At 33.4% G+C, this 22660-nt stretch overlaps 1 protein-coding gene across 6 annotated transcripts in view; it reads left to right on the forward strand.

Annotated features, from left to right (window-relative positions):
• The first annotated feature begins 3186 nt into the window (after positions 1–3186).
• The window catches only part of LOC110097516 (translation initiation factor IF-2), a 49782-nt gene continuing 30308 nt past the window's right edge, over positions 3187–22660 (forward strand). Inside the window, exons 1-5 of one of the 6 annotated variants that reach the window (XM_020823921.2) lie at positions 3187–3654; positions 9002–9041; positions 13484–13574; positions 17297–17366; positions 21232–21559. In XM_020823921.2, the coding sequence (XP_020679580.1) occupies positions 9015–9041; positions 13484–13574; positions 17297–17366; positions 21232–21559 (516 nt within the window). In that variant the 5' untranslated portion in view covers positions 3187–3654; positions 9002–9014. Of the gene's footprint in view, positions 3655–3867; positions 4068–9001; positions 9042–13483; positions 13575–16971; positions 16994–17296; positions 17367–19681; positions 19819–21231; positions 21560–22660 lie in introns of those variants that run through there. The other 5 variants (XM_020823940.2, XM_020823930.2, XM_020823949.2 and 2 more) reach the window with 5 other exon arrangements.

The raw sequence follows: 22660 nt of genomic DNA on the forward strand, positions 1-22660 counted from the left end.
ATAAACTATACGGCAAGAAAAACACCTCAGGAATGCACCAACATTCCAGCGGATTTTTTCACCAGAAAAAGAAAAAAAAAGTCAAAATACACATTTGCGTCGGGTTTCTGACATAAATAATTTTGTTGATAAAACTCGCATCGGAAAAATCTTGTGTCGAAGTTTTTTCCACATGAGATTTTACCGACGTATTTTTTGTGGTATCTAAAACGATTTGTGTCTATTTGTGTTGGTGAATCTTGGGCTAACATTTCGCAAAAAATACCGGCGGAATATTCCGTCAAAATTTATGGTGGAATTACCAGCAAAATACTTCGCACTAAAATTCGTCATGGCAATTTTCGATAGCACATATGTCGGAAACCTATAGCTCAGACAAAAGATTCCTTTTCACGTCAATTATCTTACAATAACGCACAAAGAATGTATCAGTCACATAAATGAACTCAATTGGTAAAGTATATAGACATTATAAGAATCACATTATTCAAAATGCATTATGCGATAATCAAGCGCTATAGTGTCCAAACCATAGTCACAATATATCAGTTCTTAAACATTACATATTTGCTTTTCTAATCATTATGTAAGCAAGAAGGGTTTGAAAAGAGGCAAATAAATGTGCTTACAACAAGTGAACGGAGGCTTGGCTACAATCAATAACGAAGGAATCAATGGAGGAATTTGATCGAAAACAAAGACTCAAATGTGACTGAGAATGGAAGCTCGAGAACGATGAACGGTGGCGATCGAGATCGAGGGCGGGGGCTATGGCTGCGTTTCACGTGAAAATGGAGTTTTGGATGCCTGAACACCGTTTTCACGTGAAAATGTTTGACGATGGGAGGAAATAGAACCTTTTCTGATGGTATTTCCGAAAAAAGTATGCATTTTGTAATGGCCAATTTGTCGTCAGTGATTTCGATGGACCATATTCCGCTGGAAATATCTATTTTTCTTATTTTGAAAGCCAATGACGGGGATAATATGAAGGACAAAGTGCGTTGTTGGACCAGGGATGTTTGCGTGTGATCATAAGTGATGTAAAATATGGAGCTTATTAAGACAAGGGATGCCCAATTAAATTATTCAAGTCTATGAGGGCTTCATTAGAGCTATGACTCAAGAATTAGAATATGTTATTATAGTCTTTATGTGACTTTGTTGTATTGTTTCATATGGGAAGTGTTATTGTAAATGTTATTATGTTTTTGTGTTGTGTTAGACATTTTAATTAATTTTATTGAATGGCTAAATTGGAGTTGAGTGGCTGGCCTATGCATGGGAGTAGTGACGAGCCAATAATGCATTTGTGGGATGAGTGATGGTGTTTACACTTGGTGGCTGATCCTCTTCCCCCCTCTCTCTCTCTCTCTCTCTTAATTTTAAAATATTCCTATCATATTATTTTACATTAAATATTTTTTTTTATTTGTGGAATGAACAAGTTAGTGATATTTTATGAGTGAAATTGAAGGAAAAATCATTTGGTTGGACTTTCATGGTTGACCAAACTAAAAAGAGTTCGATGATCCTATTTAGGACCACTGCTTTAGTGATTAGCAATGTTTTATTCATGTTTGGATTTCCTGATTTTTTCTTTTGTGTTGTGTTTATTCCATCATCTCCCACACCGTAAAAATATAAACCTAATATTCCTTGCAAACAAATTCATCCATTTAGGGCTTTTGTGAGAATCAGCCAAACTAAGTCATAACAAACATAATTGTAATTTTCCTTCACTTGAGTGACTTAAGATCCTCCAAAATAAAAAAATAAAAAGCTTCAAATCCATGGTAGACACCCAAAACTTTAATTTCCATACCTTTATTTGGCCTCTTACACACCAAAATCCAAAGTTCTAAAGGCCAAAAAAAAAAAAAAATTTCAGCTTACAGCAAGTGAGGATAAGTTTTAGATAAGCATTGGGAAAAATTCAAGAAGAAATATCAAAACTCCATCAACATTCACCAAAGTCTGAAGATCATAACTGGTCACATTTCCATTAGTTTTTGTTTTTGTTTCAAGTCATTTGGACTTATGGTAAAGAAGTTGTTATGAGTAGAGCTAAGGGTTCCATATCTTAGTTGGTTGCTGGAATTGGGTTGGCTAACCACTAACTACTTCCTAACCCTAATTTCATTCAAAAGTAAATCCCACCGAATATAACCTTACTCTCATAGGCATCTTAGGAAAGCCCCCACCATCGTAGTTGCTAACTCAAGTAGGATTTAATAAATCATATAAACATAAATTTATTAAATCATACTTGTGTTAGATTTGGAAACTATTTGATGTGATAAGCATTAAATATAGTTAATACAAGTAAACTGTTGTAATATTTGTTTCGATATTTATATGTTTTGGTCATCTTATTACATTGTTTATATATGCCTCACAAATTAATCTAAGAAATCATACCAAATAATAATAAAATTCAATCTTAATTACCATGAACAAATTAAGGGGCAAATTAGTTTGTTATATTATAGTAAAATAAAATATAGTGCAAAAAGAATGTAATGCATTTGAAATATTTTTCGATATATGTAAACGTTTGTCAAATATAATGATTTTCAAATAAGAAAAAATTGAATAAGAGGATGCATATTTCTAATACTTTCAATTTACATTGTATTTATTTTATTTCAAACCAAATATATATATTTTCAAAATAATTACATTTGGAATACGTGACACTCTTTTCATTTTAACCAAATCGCCCTTAGCAAATACAGAAAATTGAAATATAATATTAATTAAATTTATTTTTTTTGTATTTATATGTAAGTTAGTTGATTACACAACTCTCCTTGGCCTATTGATTGAGAGCTAAGGCTTCCAACTAAGAGGTCTAAGGTTCGAGTCTCTGTGTATGCGTTGTGTGTGTGAGTTTGTCTTAAATGACCTAAATGTCCAAAAAAAAAGAGTTAGTTGATTGAATATTGATTAATTTAATAAATAAAATTTATCATCAATTTCGATTTTATCAATTAATTTATAATTAGTTGAGATTAAGATCATAATTGATAATTATTTAGTATTTTATTAAACTAATTTAAAATAAATAAAGTTTAATTAAATTAAAACATAAATAATATTCATTTATTTAAATTAATATATGTTAGTTAATTAATATTATTTATTATGATTACTTTTAAATTTTAATTAATGCTAAACTGCGGCCCCTATTTTTTTCCCTCAAATTTCTGTTCCCTCCCCCAACCCCTCGAAACCCTCGACGCACAAAGAAGCGAGGAAGTCACGAGGGGAGCTTGCGGGTGAAGGCAGCAAGGAGAGCAGACGTGCGAGGAAGAATAGGTGTTGCTGAGAGTTGTTAAAAACTGGGATGGAGGAGAAACGCGATTTAAGGATTCTGCAGCATTTAAAATGTTCTGTTCGACCGTTTGGCATGATTTACACTTCTCTTCTTCGTTCGTTCTTTCTGTTGGGCTTCGTTGCTTCGCAGGTGTAGAGATTGCACGTGTTTCTTCGGCTCCTTCGTTGCTGTTCGACTGTGTGTAGAGATTGCACGAGTCGTTTCTTTGGCTCCTTCGTTGCTGTTCGACTGCGTGCAGAGATTGCACGAGTCGTTTCTTCGGACGTTACAACATTTTGATCTGAAGCAACGACGGTAGCTCGCTCGCTGTGAAGGTAACTTTCTCCCTTTCGCGCGCTTCTTCGGCCAAATCCCGTAATCCGACTTCTAGCGGGATTAGGATTTACCGGGATTTACGCCTTAAATCCGCAAATCCGGGATTTACGGATTTGCCGGATTTACCGCGACTTTTTTTTAGCGTTTGGCTGGATTTACCGTAAATCCTACTAAAAACTCGAAATAAATCCGATACCAAACACCCCCTAAATCTTGTTAAATCCGGCTACCAACTGCGACGAATTTGGAGGCAACAGTGACATCTCGAAGGAGAGTGCCCTGGAGCGAATCCTCCCACGAGACGCCTCGCCATCGTTGGAGAGGACTTGATCAATCACTACTCTCCTGCCGTTTACGTTCTTAGAGGAACTTCTATTGCGGCACAAGGTTTCGGCGCCTTTCGTGATTCCTAGTACCTTCTCCCCGTACTCATTTTTTACAGCTCTCTCAAGTCACTCGTTCATTAATCATCCATTGTTATGAGTGTTTATATAGTCGCCTCACGCTACCTCCCACTTTCTTTAATGTCTTTTTTTATCATTCTTAGTAGATAGGAGGTCTCTCCGTGTTAACGGGTCTCTCATTATTTCACCTTTTTGCTCATCACCATTATCCTATAAGGGTCTGTTTGGATGCATGTAGGATTTAATTTAAGTAGGATTTTGTAAATCCTCATGTTCTGAGCTGAAAAATTCAGGGGGTGGAGTGAAAATACTTTGTATTAGCGATATATGAAATCTTAGCACATAAACAAATAATAAAGAAAACAACAATATTTTTACGTAGAAAAATACTTGGAAAATATTGAGAAAGAGAAAAACCACAGGGCCTTGCCCAGTTGAAATAGTTCTACTAGTATTTGAATAGATTACAAAAGTCAATCCGTCCTCCAACCTAAGGACAGAGAGAATACAATGTATTGAAGATTTTTGACAATCTTCAGACAGATACTCTCGATGCAAAAGTCTGGAGATAGCTGGGAAGAACTTCGACGACAATCAAGAAGAACTTTGATGGTGGTTGAGAAAAAACTTTGAGGACGGTCGAGAAGAACTCCGACAGTTGGGAATTACGGCGCTGATTGGGAAGGAAGAAAGTCGGTGGTGGTCGACGGCAAGATAACACATTTCTAAAATAATTTTCCCAATACACAACTACGTACAAGTTCCAAAAGCTTTCAAATGAACAAATATAACACAAAAACGATTGTGATCGCTAATACAAAGCTTGTATACAGTAATACACAGCTGTGTATTATGAAGATTAACTCATTTCTAAAATAATTCCCTATTACACATATGTGTATAAGCTCAAAAAGCTTTTAAATGAATAAATACAACACAAAAACGATTGAGATCGCCAATACAAAGCTCGTACACAATAATGCACAGCTGTGTATTAGGAAGATTAACACATTTCTAACAGAATTTTCCTAATACTTAACTATTTACAAGCTAAAAAAACTTTCAAATGAACAAATATAACATAAAAACAATTGAGATCATCAATACAATGCTTGTACACAACAATACGCAGTTGTGTATCAGGAAAAATAAACACATTTCCAACATAATTTCCCTTATACACAGCTGTACAAGCTTAAGAAGCTTAAAAATGAATAAAAAAATACATAAACTATTGAGATCGTTATAGCTAAGCTTGTACATAGCAATATACATATGTACATTATTAAAAAAAAACATTTTCAATGTAATTTTCCTTATACACAACCTTGTACAAGTGCTAAAAACTTTAACAAGAAGAAAAAATATATAATTAAGCAAAAGCATGTTTATTCGCGACATTCGAAACATAAATAATTGAAGAATACACCCTGAATCCAAAAAATTATACATTTACATGAAAAACAGTAAAACTTGGGAGGAGTTTAAAATTTAATGATAATAACCCTAATATACTCCAAAGGTTTTAAAAGGCGAAATCGGGAATCGAGGCGTTTTTCTTAAGCGAGGCGAGGCGTAAGCCTCAAAACGATTAAAATAAATTAATTTAAAATTTTAAATAATGACAAAAATAACAAAATATTATGTCAACTATGAATTTGAAGATTTGTTTTAAAATAATATTACTGGAATACAAAATTTAAAATAAACTCACTTAAAAATAAAACATCCCCTTAGGATCAAGACCCTGGTCGTCCAAGTTGGCGGAGTTCGCCTTTCAGTTCTCACCCGACCGAAACAGAAGTAGATATGTTACCCTAATACTCGACTCTTATACGACTCTCACCGCTCGGTCTATATACTTATAAATCGAAGCGGTGCCTCGTTTCGCTTCGAGGCTTTACGAACTGAAGCCTACGCTCCGTGCGAAATAAGCGCACGCTCCGCCGAATCCTACGAGGCGTAAGCCTCAACGCGCAAATGCTTCGCCTCGCCTTAAGTCGCGTCTCAGTGCGCACGCCTCTTCCGCCTTTTTAATCGTTGATATACTCCCATAGTTTGGTTGTAGTCCTGTTATCTTTAAGTCTTCATGGACGTTTTGCATACCATCTTTCGTTTTCTCGGAGAATGCAACATTATCCAAACCAGTTTTCATCAGCATCACATGTTTCTTGTTTTTTCTTTCTCAGTAAATATCAAAAGTGATATTTCTTTAAAACACTAAATATTTGGATGCTTTCGCGGGCTTATTTCTTTAAAAAGTTAAAAATGAATGTTTGGACTGGGTTGGGTCGTTGGGTAGCAAAGAAAAAAATTATAAATATTAGAAATCCAATTGTCAGCATTTAATTGACGTTCAGACTCAAAGTTATTCTGCACTGTCTTCCTATTGTCGTAGATTTGCTAGGTTTTCTTTTCTGCTTCTCCATTGTTCGTTGCTCTTCAACTTGGCCTCTTTCGTATAGATTTTTGAATGTTTCGCTAAATAACTTCTTCGCCTCATTCGACGACGTTTCTTCCTGTCAGATCCTAAATCACACATCGTCGTTCGTTTGTTCGATCAAAAGTAACGATGATGAAGGGAGCTTGCTTGTTGTGAAGGTAGCCATCTTTCTTCTGTTTCCGCGCTTCTTTGGCCAAATCTCATAAATCTGTCAAACTCTCGGATTTAGTAAATCCAGGATTTACTTCAAAGAGAGCGAAACGAATGATTTAACTTGCTGTGAGATTTAACAGTTGCCTAAATCCTGTTTGACAGGATTTAGCATAAATCCTACATCCAACAGCCCCTAAGGCTCCATTCGGCTCCTGCATCCAACAGCCCCTAAGGCTCCATTCGGCATTGCTGTGCTGCGCCATGCTGTTCCTTGATGTTGTCTAGGAGTTGACCTGGTAAGACCTATAGTAAATTTGGTTAGTTTACTGTCTAAAGTGTTTAAAAGGCGCAGTTGCTTTGTAATTTGTTGTTAGAACAATGTCATGGTGATTGAAATTATTATTAATATGATAAAAAAACTAATATTATCTAGCATATACTTAATTAACATACTGTAATTATTTATTTATTAAATTAAGCAGCAACAATTAAAAAATGTTATTTTTTATGGGAAGAAATCTAAACCACTATTATAAGAAAGCTATTTTTTTTCTCATACAAATGGTATTTTTCTCAAATCATTTAAACCAAAAACATTAAAACTACTGGTAAAAAAATGAAGAATCATAAAGCATAAAGCATTATCAAACAATGCCTAAGTATATTTTACTGATTAAATTTTAATGTTGGACCTTCTTTTCTTATATCTTCTCTTAATTCCCATAATTGTACTCTCTATCACCTCATTTAGGAAACCGTGTGTCAAAGTTTGGCTTGATTAAATAAAAAAAAGGTATGATTAAGGTGTGAGTGACAAACATAAAAAATGTTGGAGTTACCAGAAATTTTCAAAACAGAGTAAGTTTAAGATATCATATTAAGTTTGTATATTTTTGTATTGGTTATGCTCACAAAAGACATTTCAAAGTGAGGTATCTTGCATGCAGTTTACAATGGGCAGAGTTTTGATGGGTAAGACATTTTTGAAAGTGCATGAATATATTGAACAATACAAGAAATTTCTAGGAGATAAGCGGCTTGGGTTGCTGACAAATACCAAGCACCTAGCATGTAACTTTTAAGCATAAAATTTGTAATTTTTATTCAATATTATTGAAGTTGAGATTCTAACAGGATAAGTTTAAGCACATTGGATGCATTATATGAACTGAGTTATAAATAATGGCATAATTTATAGAGCTGAGCATTGTTGATTTAAATAAAGAAGTGCCTCTAGAGTAGTATACAATAAGATGATGTTATGCAGAGTTAAATCTAAGTTTGATAGAGGGAGGGAAAAAAAAAATCTAAGTTTGATAAAACTATAATTAGATTGACTTTGCTATATGGATTCAAGTATTGGGCAACAAATGAATCAAATGCACTAAATGTTATTATCGCTTAACTGAGAATGCTGTGATTGAACTATAGTGAAACTAGGCCTAATATACTAAGAAATGCTTATATTATACAAATGGTATGAACAACGTCATGAAAGTAGAGGAGTTGACTAGTAACTATGTTTATTCATGTATAGTGGAGGTTGAAGATGAATTAATAGGGCCGGTGGATAGAATCAATGTTAAGGATTAGGAAGGAAAAGTGTTAGCCCGATAGTTATATGATTAGTGGTCATCAAAATACTTGCACATAATATAATTTCTCTCTCTTATGATACTCAACATTGATAGTGGAGACGACTTCATGAAGTCAACCTTAAATGGTTTGGACAAGTTTAATGATGATGATTGATGGTTAGATTCAAACTTTGTCTCATTTTATTAGTTAGAATATGAATTTATGTAGTCATGGCTTATTGTTGATAGAGTTAAAATTGTTCTTGTTGATTGTTTGCGATGTTTGAGATTATTGAACATCCATAGTTTATTGCATGTTATTTTTTTGTTTAAATTATGATAGTTTACATAATAATTAGTAGATTTTATCTAGAACTCTGTAGGTTGCTTGTGATTTAGCCATTCTAGTTATGATGACCAACTAGATTCATGGTGAAAATCCTCTTCCTCAATAGTTGACTTAATAATGATTAGATGATACAAGAAGTTATTTGATACACCCTATCATTAGATACCATAATTCTTCAGGTTTTTTAAACTTTGAAATGATTTTCCCCTCTTAAACCCTGAGTCCTCATTAAACTTTCAGGATTGAATATTTCGAAAGGCATGATTTATTTTTGTTTCAGATTCTTACATTAAATTTTTATGATGAAAATGAACTGTATTTGGTATCGTCTAGAAACCTTCTACTTCTCACGCAGCAGTAATTTTATATAGTTTGTTGCTTTTACTGTCATGTCATGTTATATCTTTGATTTTTTGGCAGCTGAAGCACTTAAATGGCATGGAAGGCATTTGGCAAAAAGGTTAATATCTGCCACTAGAAACGTGTTTGCCTTCAGATTGCATGAAGAATTATTTCCTTTACTTTATTCTTATAGATTGTGGTTTTGTGAAGAGCAACTTGTTTGCCTTTCGGTTTGAATAATTCTCTCGCTGTTAAATTATGGTATCTGCAATTCTTTAAATGCATGTCGCAGCATTCAAGTTTTAAGGCAATTATTTTGTTTCAATTTGGTTTTAATTATTCCTTTTGTTATATATTTTTATCATATTACCCTTTTATAGTTTTGTTACCCCAACATGTTCTAGTTTAAAACCCCATTTTATGATAATCCTCACGTGAAATATGTGAAAAAATTTAGCATCCATCAATTCCATCTCCATCAATTATGCCTCAATCAATTTTGTCTCCATTAATTTCGCCTTTACATTCATCAATATCGCATCAAGCACATTAACCTTCCACCTTCCTTATTCACTTCACATCACCCAGTAATTCATGGGATTATTTTTGCCACCTCATCAATCTATTGATTGTCCTTATCATAATTAATTATGTATTTATTTTTAAATTCCATAATTGTTGTTTATTTTCTATTAGAGGGTCCCTAGACTTATATAAATTCAACACAAATGATGAAATGAATCACTCAATTGATTCTCTAAAAGTCTCATCATGGCATCATATTAATAGTCTTTTTTCTTAGCATATTTATAAGTTGCAGTCTTCATCATTGCACTGCCTAAAACTTGCGAGCCTTCATTGTTCTTGGTCCTTTTCTTTTCGTCCCGTCTTCTCATTTACAGTTTTCATCGTTGTAGTGTTATCCTTATTATTTTTTCTCTTTGCAACCAATTGGTATCACAATTTTACTTCCATGGATTACAAAAATATCCATGTTCCTTGATCTTAGGTTCATTTGGAACTGAGACTGACAACCCAAATTCAATAAAATAATTACAAAACATTCATTCAAAATATCATTTGAATGAAAAGAATTTTCCAAATGTTCACAATTGGTTTGCACATTCTTAGAGGGAACAAGAAAATTAGGTTATTTACGTTGACGCTGGATCTCAACAAGATAATCCCATTCAGTAATTGTGATGAACATGACTATGGTGACATCATGATCATGTTACTACATGGTTTATAAAATAAGTGATGCTTTCATGTTCATTCAATGAAAGAAATTTGGTATATAGTAAATTAAATGTATTCTAAAGCATGTAACACAACCCAAATTTATAAGATCAAAATCGAGATCAAGTCCATAAACCATGAAACTCCATGGTTTCTGAAATAACTGATATCTGCATGTTTATTCAGTAAATCAAAATTTATTTTTGGTAAATTAAATGTATTCTATAGCATGTAATGCAACCCAAATCTATAAGATCAAAATCAAGATATTGTCTTCGAAGCAAGGGGGACAATCCATCATAAAATACTCCAATCTACTACAATGCCTTTGCAAGGAATGGATCATTAATAATCCATCCAAATGGAATGCATTAAAAATGTAATCCTCCTTCAAAGATGTCATGCTCTAAGATCTAATCTAGAAAAATTGTCTATTTTAAATTTCTAATCAGCTTCCATAGTCATTAATAATCATCCATATAAAGATAATATACACAATAGAAGCTATCTTTAATTTCATTTCGTCATAAATATGTGCATCTCATTTCATTCCAAAAAATCATATATACTAGCTGTTAATTTCTTTCCAATGTAGCCATCTTAATATATTTTCATGCCTCCAAAAACGAACATAAAATATAAAAGAAATACCTATCACTAAAATCTGATTAGCCTCACTTCACTACGCACTAGGTCCTTACCCTTCCCTGAAATATTGTAAAAATTACATAATGAGCAGAAACCCAATAAGTCATCTAAATCTACCGTTGTACCTATTGCATAGAAAGCAGAACAATATGTATGTAGTCATTCAAAATACTAATAGAGCATGATTATCTTAAATTCATGTGTATAGAAACTTATTAGCATGAACAATAGTGATCATTATGAATAGTATCAATCAATATGAATAATAGTCATGAAAGTAGCAATATATATATATATATATATTCATATCTTTTAAAGTTAGAATATCCAGCTAATCATGTGTTGTTTCCCTATATTTTGTCATGTCTTGTCACATCATGTTGTGTGTCAGTGCATTAGTATTATTTGACTATCTTGTAAGAGTCGTCACTCTTGCCCGTCAGCATATCTTGTTCCCTTATAACTTCCTATATTGTATATTATATCTTATATTTGGATTGCACCACAAATTCATAATTTAAAGAAAAGCCCGTCGGTCTACCCTGCTGTACAGTGTATCTTGCCCATGTCACACCAATGTTATATCTTACCTGCAATGGATAATATGACATATGCGTATATAATGCAATTTAATATGTTGATCATTTTAACACTATGCTATTAGTATGCTTTTCCTACCGCGTACTTATTGGAGTATGCATGTGTTAAATACAAAATTAAAGGTATGTAAACTAAAAAATGAATTGTATGGATTAAAGTAGTCTTCTAGGATGTGGTTTGAGAATCTTGAAGGTAATGCTTAACATATGATACAAACAAAATCAGGGAGATCATATATTATTTGTATTACACATGACTTCAAGGGGAGTCTCTCTATTACCAGTTTATGTTGTTGACATTATTATAGTTGGTAGTGGCTTGGAAGATATGGAGACTTTGTCGAAGATGCTATTTCATGAATTCAAAATCAAGAAATTAAGAGACCTAAAGTATTTTTTTTGCGGCTTGGAAGATATGGAGACTTTGTCGAAGATGCTATTTCATGAATTCAAAATCAAGAAATTAAGAGACCTAAAGTAATTTTTTTGCGGTGAGGTTGCACACACTCAACTTTATATATATATATATATATAACATTACCAATTGAATGAGACATGCAAATTAGCTTGTTTAGAGCTTATTTACTTTAACTATAAATTTGGAGATGCTCCAAAAGACAATTGTAGAATTTTTTTTTTATCAAAGAATTATGAGAAGATCTATCCACTTATCACATACTAAACCTAACATTGCCTATGCTGTTGGCACGGTAAGGTAATTCGTGCACAATTCTAAAGAATAACATCTTAGGGCTATACATAGATAAACGAATTTTATTAAAAAAGGGTGATGATCTGACACTTTAATGCCATAAAGATGTCAATTATGCATGGTCTATGATTGAGAAGAGGTCAACTTTAAGATTTTAGGAGGTATACTTGTGATTTGGATAAGAAAAAAAATATGTTATGGCGAGATCTAGCATAAAAGATGAATTCAGATATATGACACTAGGAATCTACAAATTGTTATGGATGAAAATTTTCCTAAAATATTTAAATGTTGAGTGGAATTGTCTTATATGGCTCTATTATGATAACAATTCAACTATCAATATTGCACATAGTTCCGAGTTTCATAACTGAATAAGATATTATAGCTGATAGGCATTTTACAAAGGGGAAGCTAAGCAGTGATTTAATATGTACTCTTTTCATTGACACAGATGGATCTATTTGTAGACATTTTCAACAAAAGATTATTAGGAACAATATTTTGGCAATTGATATGTAAGCTTAAAATAGGTAACATCCATCCATTTGTTTGAGGGGATGTGAAAAAATCAATCTCCATTAATTCTGCCTCTATCAATTTTGCCTCATCTTTCATTAATGTTACATTGAACCTCGCAATCCTTCACCTTCCTTATTCACTTCATGCCATTTAGTGATTCGTGGGAATATTATAGCTACCTCAACAATTCACGGACTATCCTAATTATAATTAATTATGTATTTATTTTTCATTACTTAATTGTTGCATATTTCCTACTAGATGTTTCCGAAGAATTGTATAAATTATGCACAAATAATAAAATGAAGCACTAAACAAATTTTATCCAATTCTCATCAAAATCAATATAGCACTAAAGATTGATTAGGGAGGTAAGCAATCATTCCATTGGAAGTTTTCCTTAGGTATTTAGCTGTTGCTTGGTTCTTTATGTGTTTTTGGTGTAAAAATGATTTATCAGATATAATTACTCGAATACCAGAAGGTGACATTCCTAGTATATGCTAAATTTTTTAAAAAGATTGAATACTAAATTTAGGATGATATGCAGCTGTAAGCAGTAATGGATAGAGATTTTGTATTTCAAATTAATTAAGATAACGTTGATTCAGTTGATATTTGTGCATTTGGTTTTGATGAATGCTAGGAGCTCCATGTGTTGAGAATAATGTATTGTTTATACTCATTCTTAGTTAAATCAATCTCTTGTATATATTTTTTCCATCAAATTGCATAAAGCTGCTCATTGCTTATCTTAAATGAATTTTGACTTGGAACTTCAGCCAATTTTCATATATATTGTTTTTTTAAAATAAAATTACCCTTCATTTATGCTTTTAGGATCTTCCAACAAGCTTCTTAAAAGCATTTGCAGCTTCAAATCAAGGAAGAGGGACATTTTTCCTCCCTAATTTGTCCAAGTTGATACCAAGTAAGCCCACAAAATATGTTAATGCATCATTATTAGAAATGTGCTTTTAGAAGCCAGTTAGTTGTTAGACATTATTAATTTATTATGGGCACACTCTATTCTATTGTTTAAACTTTTACCCAAAAAATGTTTGTATATATGCAGTGTCATTTGTTAATTGATAGTGAACTTAGACTTATTTCTAGTTTGATTTTTATAACATCTTTATATTGCTTGTAAACTTTGTATTATTACCTTCAGAATCTGTAAAAGGTATTCAAGTTTGTGATAAGTGATGTTGCTATACTTTTGAATTTGAGAAAGAATTTCTCGCTTTCCTCTAGTGCACTGGGAAGATATATTTTGAACAGAAGAGGCTGTCACAACCCATATCATTTGTATCAATCTGCAATGAATCAGCACATGAATTGGAGATTTAAATCCTATTTCATGGGCCACACATGCCAATTCACCCTCTCTATCAAAGAAATTAGTACTATTATTGCAAAATAGTGACCGAAATGACTAAATTTGTAGGCCATCACTATTTACAAATGTGTTAAAATATAGTTATCTTTGCTAGGTGTCATTCTTGTTTTAAAAGAAGAGAGGTCTATTTAATATATGGAGGACTTGGTAATGTAAGCTTTGAGGAGGGATTGATATAGTAAGCCTTGTGCCGTCCATTTGGAGAGAGGCTATTCCATGAATTGAAATTAGGACCTCCATAATACATTATAAGCAACTTAAGCACAATCTCCAGCTATTCCTTATTACAACCACTTAATTTTAAAGGACGGCCAATGCATGAAACTTCCTTATGTGGGTTTTTGGGAGGAGTTTAAGTGTGCAATTTTATTAATTCATTGTAGATAAATGATCATAAAAAGATTGATAAGCAAGAAAATTAGATTCTATATTGATAGTTAACTTGAATGTCAAAGGCTGATTTCAAGGGTGAATGCTCTTATTGTGTACAAGGTTTGGAACCAGAATAACAAAGCGAACCTTCACATACAACATGCAACTTTTTGGAGGTCAAATGTTGAACATACACTGCTTAGAAAAGTAAAGCTAATAAAATAATGAAATTGAGCTTTTTGGCCTTAAAATGTGGCATTTAGCCACCTAGATTCTTCAAAAATTTAGTAGATACACATGATTACTACACTACCTTTTGATCTTACATTTGCTTACCAAAGACTTCTTAATGACATCAAACCAAAGCTCATTCCTAATGATTCACGAAGAGAGTAATGCAAGCTCATATGGGAAGATTTAATTAAGGGCTTATTTGAGATAACTTTTAATTTATATTTTAAAAAATTAGATTAAAAAAATAATGAAATATTTGTTAAGTTGTTTTTGTCTTTTGTTTTAAAAAACAAATCTTTTTTGTTTTTAAATAATTAACACAAGTTTTAGGTGTTTTTTTTTTTTTCAAAGAAGCGTTAAGGAGCGCTAGAGACCATCCTTGATACCTCCTTTTTAAGGCTCGCTAGAAATTTTTGTGGACCTTCCATCAGCTTCATGAACCTTAATAGTGTAGAGCTTGAGAAGGCAGCGATCTCATGACCTTAGGTTTGGGCTAGATTTCCCTCTTGGCTGGCCACTCCGACTCAAGTTCAACGGACTGGCTGAGCGGGATTTGAGTGGTTAAGTCCACCAGGGCGTTTGTGAATCCAAAAACTCTGTTCTTGATACCATTGGCCTAGTGCATCATCTGAAGGTTGCATAGCTTATTATGGTAGGAGGTTTGAAAGTTTCTCTCTAGGTTTTTGGGAAGAGATAGGTGTAGGAGAGTGAAAGAAGTTGTGAAGGTGAAAGATTGCTGTAAGTGGAGAAGGGAAAAGGTTCAAGGGGCCCGGAATAGAGGAGATTTGGGATGGCTGGTGAGGGGTTTGAGGCTTGGATATTTTTTGTTAGGATAGGGAGGATGAAATAGCTTTTTTAATGCTATTTACCTTTTGAACATAATAGAAATCAAATGTGTTTTTGTTTCTAAGTAAAAACATAAGCAAAGCAAAATCAAAACAAAATTAAAACATGATAAACAAAAGAAGTGATTTCAAACCACCCCTATATTTTGCGCATAATATCAATTACAAGTGCATAACCATTAATTTTTAGCTTGAAGCTGCTCTTACTATCAAATATTCTTCCTATTATTCATCGTAATAAATAAATTTGTAGCTTGAAGCTACCCTTATTATGAAAGATTTCCCCGTAAAAGGTAAGATACCTTGCTCACATGGGAAGTAATGTAAGCATACATGACGTATCAGATACAATTGTGCTTACCATTAGTTTGTAGCTTGAAGCCACTTTATTATAAAAGCTGATATCTACTTAATTCTCAGTGATAAATAAGTTTGTAGCTTGAAGCTACCCTCCCTTTTTATCAAAGGTAAATTCTATTTATTCCCCGTAAAAGGAAAGCTTTCTATCTTAAATAATAAGTTTGTAGCTAGAGTTTTTTTGCTGAAGTCTGCAAGACAAGAAATATATTCACTAACAAACACTTATGCTCTAACTATAGATATGATTCTTATTATGCCACTTGCTAAACAGATTCTCAATTTTTTCCTACCTTAAATAAAATCATTCATAATTCAATGTAGTTGGAGTACCTGTTTGAGCTTTAATAAAAAATCATGTAATTATATAGTAATCTATAATTTTACACTTAATTACTCAATTAAAATTTGGGTTTAACCTAAACCTATCCCTAAATGCTAAAGGAGTTAAGGGAGGGCGAGGGATCCCATTCTCCATCATACTCTCTAGTTGACGAGCTCGCCAACAATGATGATGCAGTTGTTAGGCAAACTAAAAAGGATGGGAAAATACTTGGATAGAGCCATTAAAGATAGTAAAATATGTGACCCTAAGCACTAATAGACTTGTAAGCATTGCCCCTAGTTTAGACAATCATTGATGGCTTGCTCGGTTGTTGGTGGCCAGCTTATGTCATGTGGCCTTGTCTTGCAAGGGACCCCTCAACGAGTTTTCACCTTGCTAACAGCTGTATGGTTGAGAAAAAAAACCAGAAAATGACAGAAAAAAAAGGTAGCTGCCAAACGTGAGCATGCCAGTGTTGATGGGTACCTCGTGTCAATGCCCTCCCCTTGCTATTTGTTGTGTTACCCTCCCTGATATATTAGATAGGGAGGTAGTGCTTTGACCAAAATCATATTGGACATGTCTATTCTAGTTTAGATTACTCAAAATATTTGTTTTGTGATGCTTTTGATAAAATCTACAGAATTCCCTAAAATTCATCATAATACTACACTTTCAGGTCTACCGATTTAATCATTGAAACTTAACATTTTTGAAGTTGCAACGTTGAGAGATTCCAGAAGTTCGATCTGAGATTATGGAGATAAAATATAACGTTCAAATAATCTAATTGTTCTAAAAATACCCCTGCATGAAAGGTATAAACTATCTTCTAATAGATGCATCCTGTTACTTCATACTAGTTAATAGTTTATACCGTTGGAGCGCCACCACATAATCCCAATTTACAGGTGCAGCAAGAACTAAACTAACTATTTGGCAATTGTGGTGTTTTTCAAAGTTCATGATTAATTGTTGGTACTTGAAATAATCTATTTATGTGCATGATCTTGGCATAATCATTCTATTTTTTTTCATATTCTTTCATTGTTTATTTTATTTGGGAAAAATTGGTTATTTTTTTACTCTTTTTTGTATAAATCTTAATGTATATGATGCAGATTTTTATTTCAAGGATGTGCCTGCATTCCCTATGGATCATAATGTTTTGCAAAATGGTAGCATTTTCAGGTACATTTACAACTCTTTATATATATATATGCTTGTCACACTCCCGAACTTTGTAAGGGATGATGATTAATCAAAATATGTACTAATTTTATTTTTATAAAGAATATAAAAATAAACATTTTTTTAAGTGCAATCATGGGTTTTGTGGAAATGAGACACCTCGAGTTAAAGGCTTTCTCAAGTTGATGATTCTGGAGGTGACATTGACAATGGAAATTGCAAAAGTGGTTGGAAGGTGCAATAGCAAAGGAAGACAATTATGTTACATTCAAGCAGGCAGGCATCAAGAAGATTAATTATTCTAGTGATTTCGTGCAACTGGAGATGGAGTGTGAGCAGAAGTACGGATGTTTATGGGTTGTCTATTAATATTTGTTGTTTTTGAGGATAGTATCCATATTACTGTTCATTCAGACAGTATGATCATTTAAGAAATTGAATTGATCGTCCTATACAGTATTCATTGTACAATACTACAATATGATATTTGAAGTAATTGTACTGTATGATCCATATATCGTACTGTATGAATAGTCACGACATAATTGAAAATTAGGGTTTTTCGAGAAGTCTACTATTTAAACATCTCTTAATTCATTTGAGAGAGTCTTTTGCTGTTCGAGAGAGTGTGACTTCTGTAAGCAAGAGTTTGAAGAGAGAGATTTGAGAAAGGGGGAGAGCGGTGAAGTTGTGAGGAGAGAGAAGAGCCTTATGGGTGTAAGGGAGTGTGAGAGGGTGTTTCCACATGGTTGCTCCGGCCAACGTCCCTCTTCTTCCTCCATGTGTCAAAGTCTTTTTTGAGGGTAACTCCGTGAAGAAGCTCTTGGCGTCAAAAGGGCCACCAACAACTCTTCCACATCGGGGAAGGTGAAAGGCGGCAACTCTGCCACACCGGGGAAGATGAAAGGGATTAGCTACTCCACTGCACCGAATAATGTGAAAGGGATTTCGGTTTTCAGCCTCATCGAGGGTGGAAGTAAATCTTGTGAGGGCTTCTCTTCGTTATCGAGGGGGACTAAAGGAGAGTCACTAAAGTGTTTAGTGCAATATCCGGAGAGGAATCTGAGTGGACGTATGTCAAGTTGACCGAACCACTATAAATTTTTGGTGTGTTTTGTTCCTTAGCTTTCTGCATATTTACATTCTACAATTTGATTTGTGTTGGTGATTATTGTGATATGAGATTTATGATTGGTTGTTTCTGTTACTTGGTTGAAAAAGCAAAAGAATAAAAATATTTGTTAATTAATTATTTATTTTTGTTAATTCGATTCCATATTGAAAAATCTGATTTTGATTTTAAGTTTAGGAAATTGGTTTTAATTTAAAAAAGACTTTTGAAATTTTTTTTTAAAACACTAATTCATCCCCTCTTGATGTGCCGTTCAATAGTTCAAGTGGTTTCATAACCATCCTTTAAACTTTCAGAATCTTCACTCGAAAGAAATAAATTAATTATGTTACAACATGGTGGGCAGGGTGTATTTATAGCCACAGACCTGAAGGTAATTGTGTAAAATGAAGTTTACTCGACTAAATAAAAAACAAAAAGACTAGGCAAAAACTCAATAAAAAATATTAATTTAGAATTAAAGGACTAATGCAGCAATCTTCATTTTGGTTATTTAATTCACAAAGATCCAAGCAAACATCATCAAGATTCAATCCTTCCAAGTAATGCTGAAATTTTAATGAAGCTAAAACTTCTGTCAACCATCTGATGCATTGCCATATGTTGGAATGTATACAATGTTGATAATCCTATCAACAACTTTCTCCTTGATGAAATAGAATTTCACATCTATATGCTTAGTCCTTTTAAGATACATGAGATTTTTGGAGTGGAATACTATTTAATTTTTATAAAACATAGACACAGGAGTAAGCACTAATTGAATTAACAATCAAGAAATCAGCTATTTCAACCATACAACTTCTTTTATGACTTTAAATGTAGCAATGTATTCAGCTTCAGTTGTAAATAAGGCTACTGCTGGCTATAACTTAGCTTTCCAACTAGTAGTGTTTCAAAACACCTTAAACACATAATGTTTATGGGATCTTCGAGTATCAAAATAGCTAGCATAATTAGGGAATCAGATTTTCATACATCAATTTTAAGGTCATGGTTGCATTTAAGTGGAGAACCTTCTTCATATATAATCTTTCAAAATCTTTTCCTGGTGCTTGATCCTTTTTCAACTTATAATGTTATGCTAAATGTATAAGAGCTAGTTTAGAAGTTGTCATCTCATACAATCTTCTTGATGTACGTACCATGCAACAAGTCTAATTTTTGGCTTTCTTTTTCCCAGATGATCTCCATATCAAGAATTTTCTTGGCAGGACCAAGATTGTTCATGCCAAATTCCATCTTGAACAAAACCTTCAATCTTACAATTTTCAAGAATCATAATTTCTTCGGGTGAAGCCAATATCAAGCATATATTCAGTAAGGATCTTGTCAGAAAATATGCTTGATCTTTTGTTTGAATATGTACTCTATTTGTAAACACATGTGAACAATTTGTTGATATTCTCACTGAAGGATTATTAGGGCCAATCTTTTAAAAATTATCAAGCAAATTGGAGTGGATCACATTCATTCTTTGCTTGGGAGGGAGTGTGAAATGCTTGCAGCTAGTTGGGATCCACACTCACCAAGAATTTATCCACTCTTTTTCTTCTCATTTGTTGCCACCTCATTGAGTTGTGGAATCCCTACTATCTACTCATTAGTCCGTTGGCTATTTTAATTATTATTATTTGATTTTGTATGTTTCCTATTAGAAGTCTCATAGGATTATATTCATACTTCTCAAATGTTGGAGTGAAATACACAACAAATTCTCTTCAATTCTTGTCAGATGTGATTACATGCCTCCTTACTGTTGGCTACAACACATTTTCCATTAATCATACATTTTTATGTAAATTTGTTGGACAACTAAATTTTCCCCATTGAGTGAAAATATAATTGTTATCTATTATAGAGGTTTTAGTATTCATTGGGACTTGCTCATAATAATCTTATATTCTGATGATACACCAAAGATTGATGAAAAGTGCTGCAAAGCCCTTCAATAAATATTGGTGCAGACTTGATGAAATGAATACTTGGATGCATACCTATGATGCTTAGCATTTCCTCAGGACTATAAAAGCAGATTAAATGGTATTGGACTACATTGTATAAATTTCTCCTTGAACAGCTTATCCGTCAAAATTTTCATGGGGCTTACTGTTCAGTGTTTCCATCAAGGTTGAAAATTTTGTAGATGAATCCATTAAATTTTCATCCAAAACATGTTTTGGCCTGTAGTTTTTGTTTTTTTTGGTCCAAATGTGTATGATTCCTTCTTGCGTGGACATTTTGTTTGGATTGGGTGTGCTTTATACAGAGTTAAAAATTCTTGCAAAAAAGAAAAGGTCACAAACCTTCCCGTTTTCTTAGTAATATATAAGACTTGTTAACTATCTGAGTTGTTTAATTTTTTCATCTTTTATTTAACAAAATCCAACACATAAGTTCTCTGAAGTCGAATCTGTTACTGCAGCACTAGATTTTTCTACAATACAATTTTTTGAGGAACACTTATTTGCATGTTGTTGAATATTTATGATTTTATTTTGCTTGTTATTATTTGTACTTTGTACTCAAGTACCTAATTAATTCAAATTAGATGGAACATTTGATGTCACTGATTGCTGAAAAGTATGATTCATTGCCTGCACATTTTTTCCTTTGCTCTTAGAGATAACATTTCACTTAAATGCATTGGGTAAAATTTTAAATTAGTATTTTTTCTTGTACATGTAATATGCTGCTTTAATTATTGATCTGATCATTTGCTTTCCTGTATAGGATGTTTCATGCAAGTTACAGTCCGGCATTGAGAATGAAGGAACAAGCACCTGGTTTGAGAGTTCCCAAAAAAGATAGACGGGTTAGGAGAGAAAATAGAACTGAAGCTCCTGTTGAGGCGCCCTATGTACCTCCAAAATCAAAATTAACTTTGAAACCTTCGTCTAACAAAACCATTGATATTTTTGAAGGCATGACTATTGTTGAATTGGCTAAGAGGACAGGTGTAAGCATAAGGCATTTACAAGAGATAATTGTGAATGTTGGTGAGAAAGTTGATTCAGAGTTTGATCCATTAAGCATTGATATCGCTGAACTGGTTTCCATGGTATAGCTTCATGCCTCTCTTAGATTTGTTTATTATTATTGTTTAATTTTGTTTAGTTCTTATTTGTAGCTAAGTTGACAATAGGTGATGAGGTCATTGACAGACATTTTAGGCAGGTCTAACGGCGAAGGAATCGTAGATCGACGGCTACGATTAGGAGCTTATATTTATGATGTTTTCCATGTATCTTTTAATTGCAGTTTTTCAGTTTACTATTTTGCCCATATGGATGTTTAGTTATTGTTGTAGCCCTTTGGACATTTGAGTCATGTTATTTTTCTTTTGATGAGACCTATATAAAGAGATCTTCTACTTTGTATGAGGTGAATGTTTGATTAATAAAATTTCTGAGATTTTCATTTTTCTTGCTTGAGAGCTTGAGAGAACGAGAGGAGACCTAGGAGAGGCTCACACCGGAATACCCAATAGCCCACATAGGTGAGCTCTTGGCCTTATCTTTATTTTCCTGTATTCTTCTTCCCCACCACACCCCCATACACCCGGCCTCTTCCCCTCCCCTTTTTCCTGTCCCCCTTACCAGCCGACCCAACCAAAACCGTCAGAAAAACCCGCCGGCTTCCCCTTCCTCCTTGCCGCTGGCTGTGCTAGCCGCCGGCTCAGGCTAGCCCGTCGTTCCCCTAACCTAGCCCCTCCTCCCCATGAGCAATCCCGCCGGCCCCTCCCTGTTGAATTTTGAATTTCAAAATTAAATCCTTCATTAACTCTTTCCTAAATTACTTCCCCACAATTAGGAAAGGGACTTAATTGAGGCCCAATCTATTTTGAATTCAAATTCAATTCCCTCTCTTCTCTTCCCCTCATTTGGAAACTTTCCTAAATTAAATTAAATCTGAAATTCAAAATCAGATTTGATTTAATTTCCTTGGCCCCACCAATTAATCATAGTTCCCCTTTTTCCTCTCCTTGTTTGGCCGGCCACCCCTCTTAGCCGTTTCTCTCTCCACTTGCCACTTAAGCCTATTTTAATTAGCCAATTAATTCCCCCTAGTAGCTGCCCCTCTCTCTAGCCTAATTTAGGGAGATTTTAATTGCAAATAATCTCTCCCTCTAATCAAAGAAAATCTGAAATTCAAATTCAGA

The sequence above is a fragment of the Dendrobium catenatum genome, unplaced genomic scaffold, assembly GCF_001605985.2.
Source record: "Dendrobium catenatum unplaced genomic scaffold, ASM160598v2 fragScaff_scaffold_231, whole genome shotgun sequence".
NCBI classification, from domain to species: domain Eukaryota; kingdom Viridiplantae; phylum Streptophyta; class Magnoliopsida; order Asparagales; family Orchidaceae; genus Dendrobium; species Dendrobium catenatum.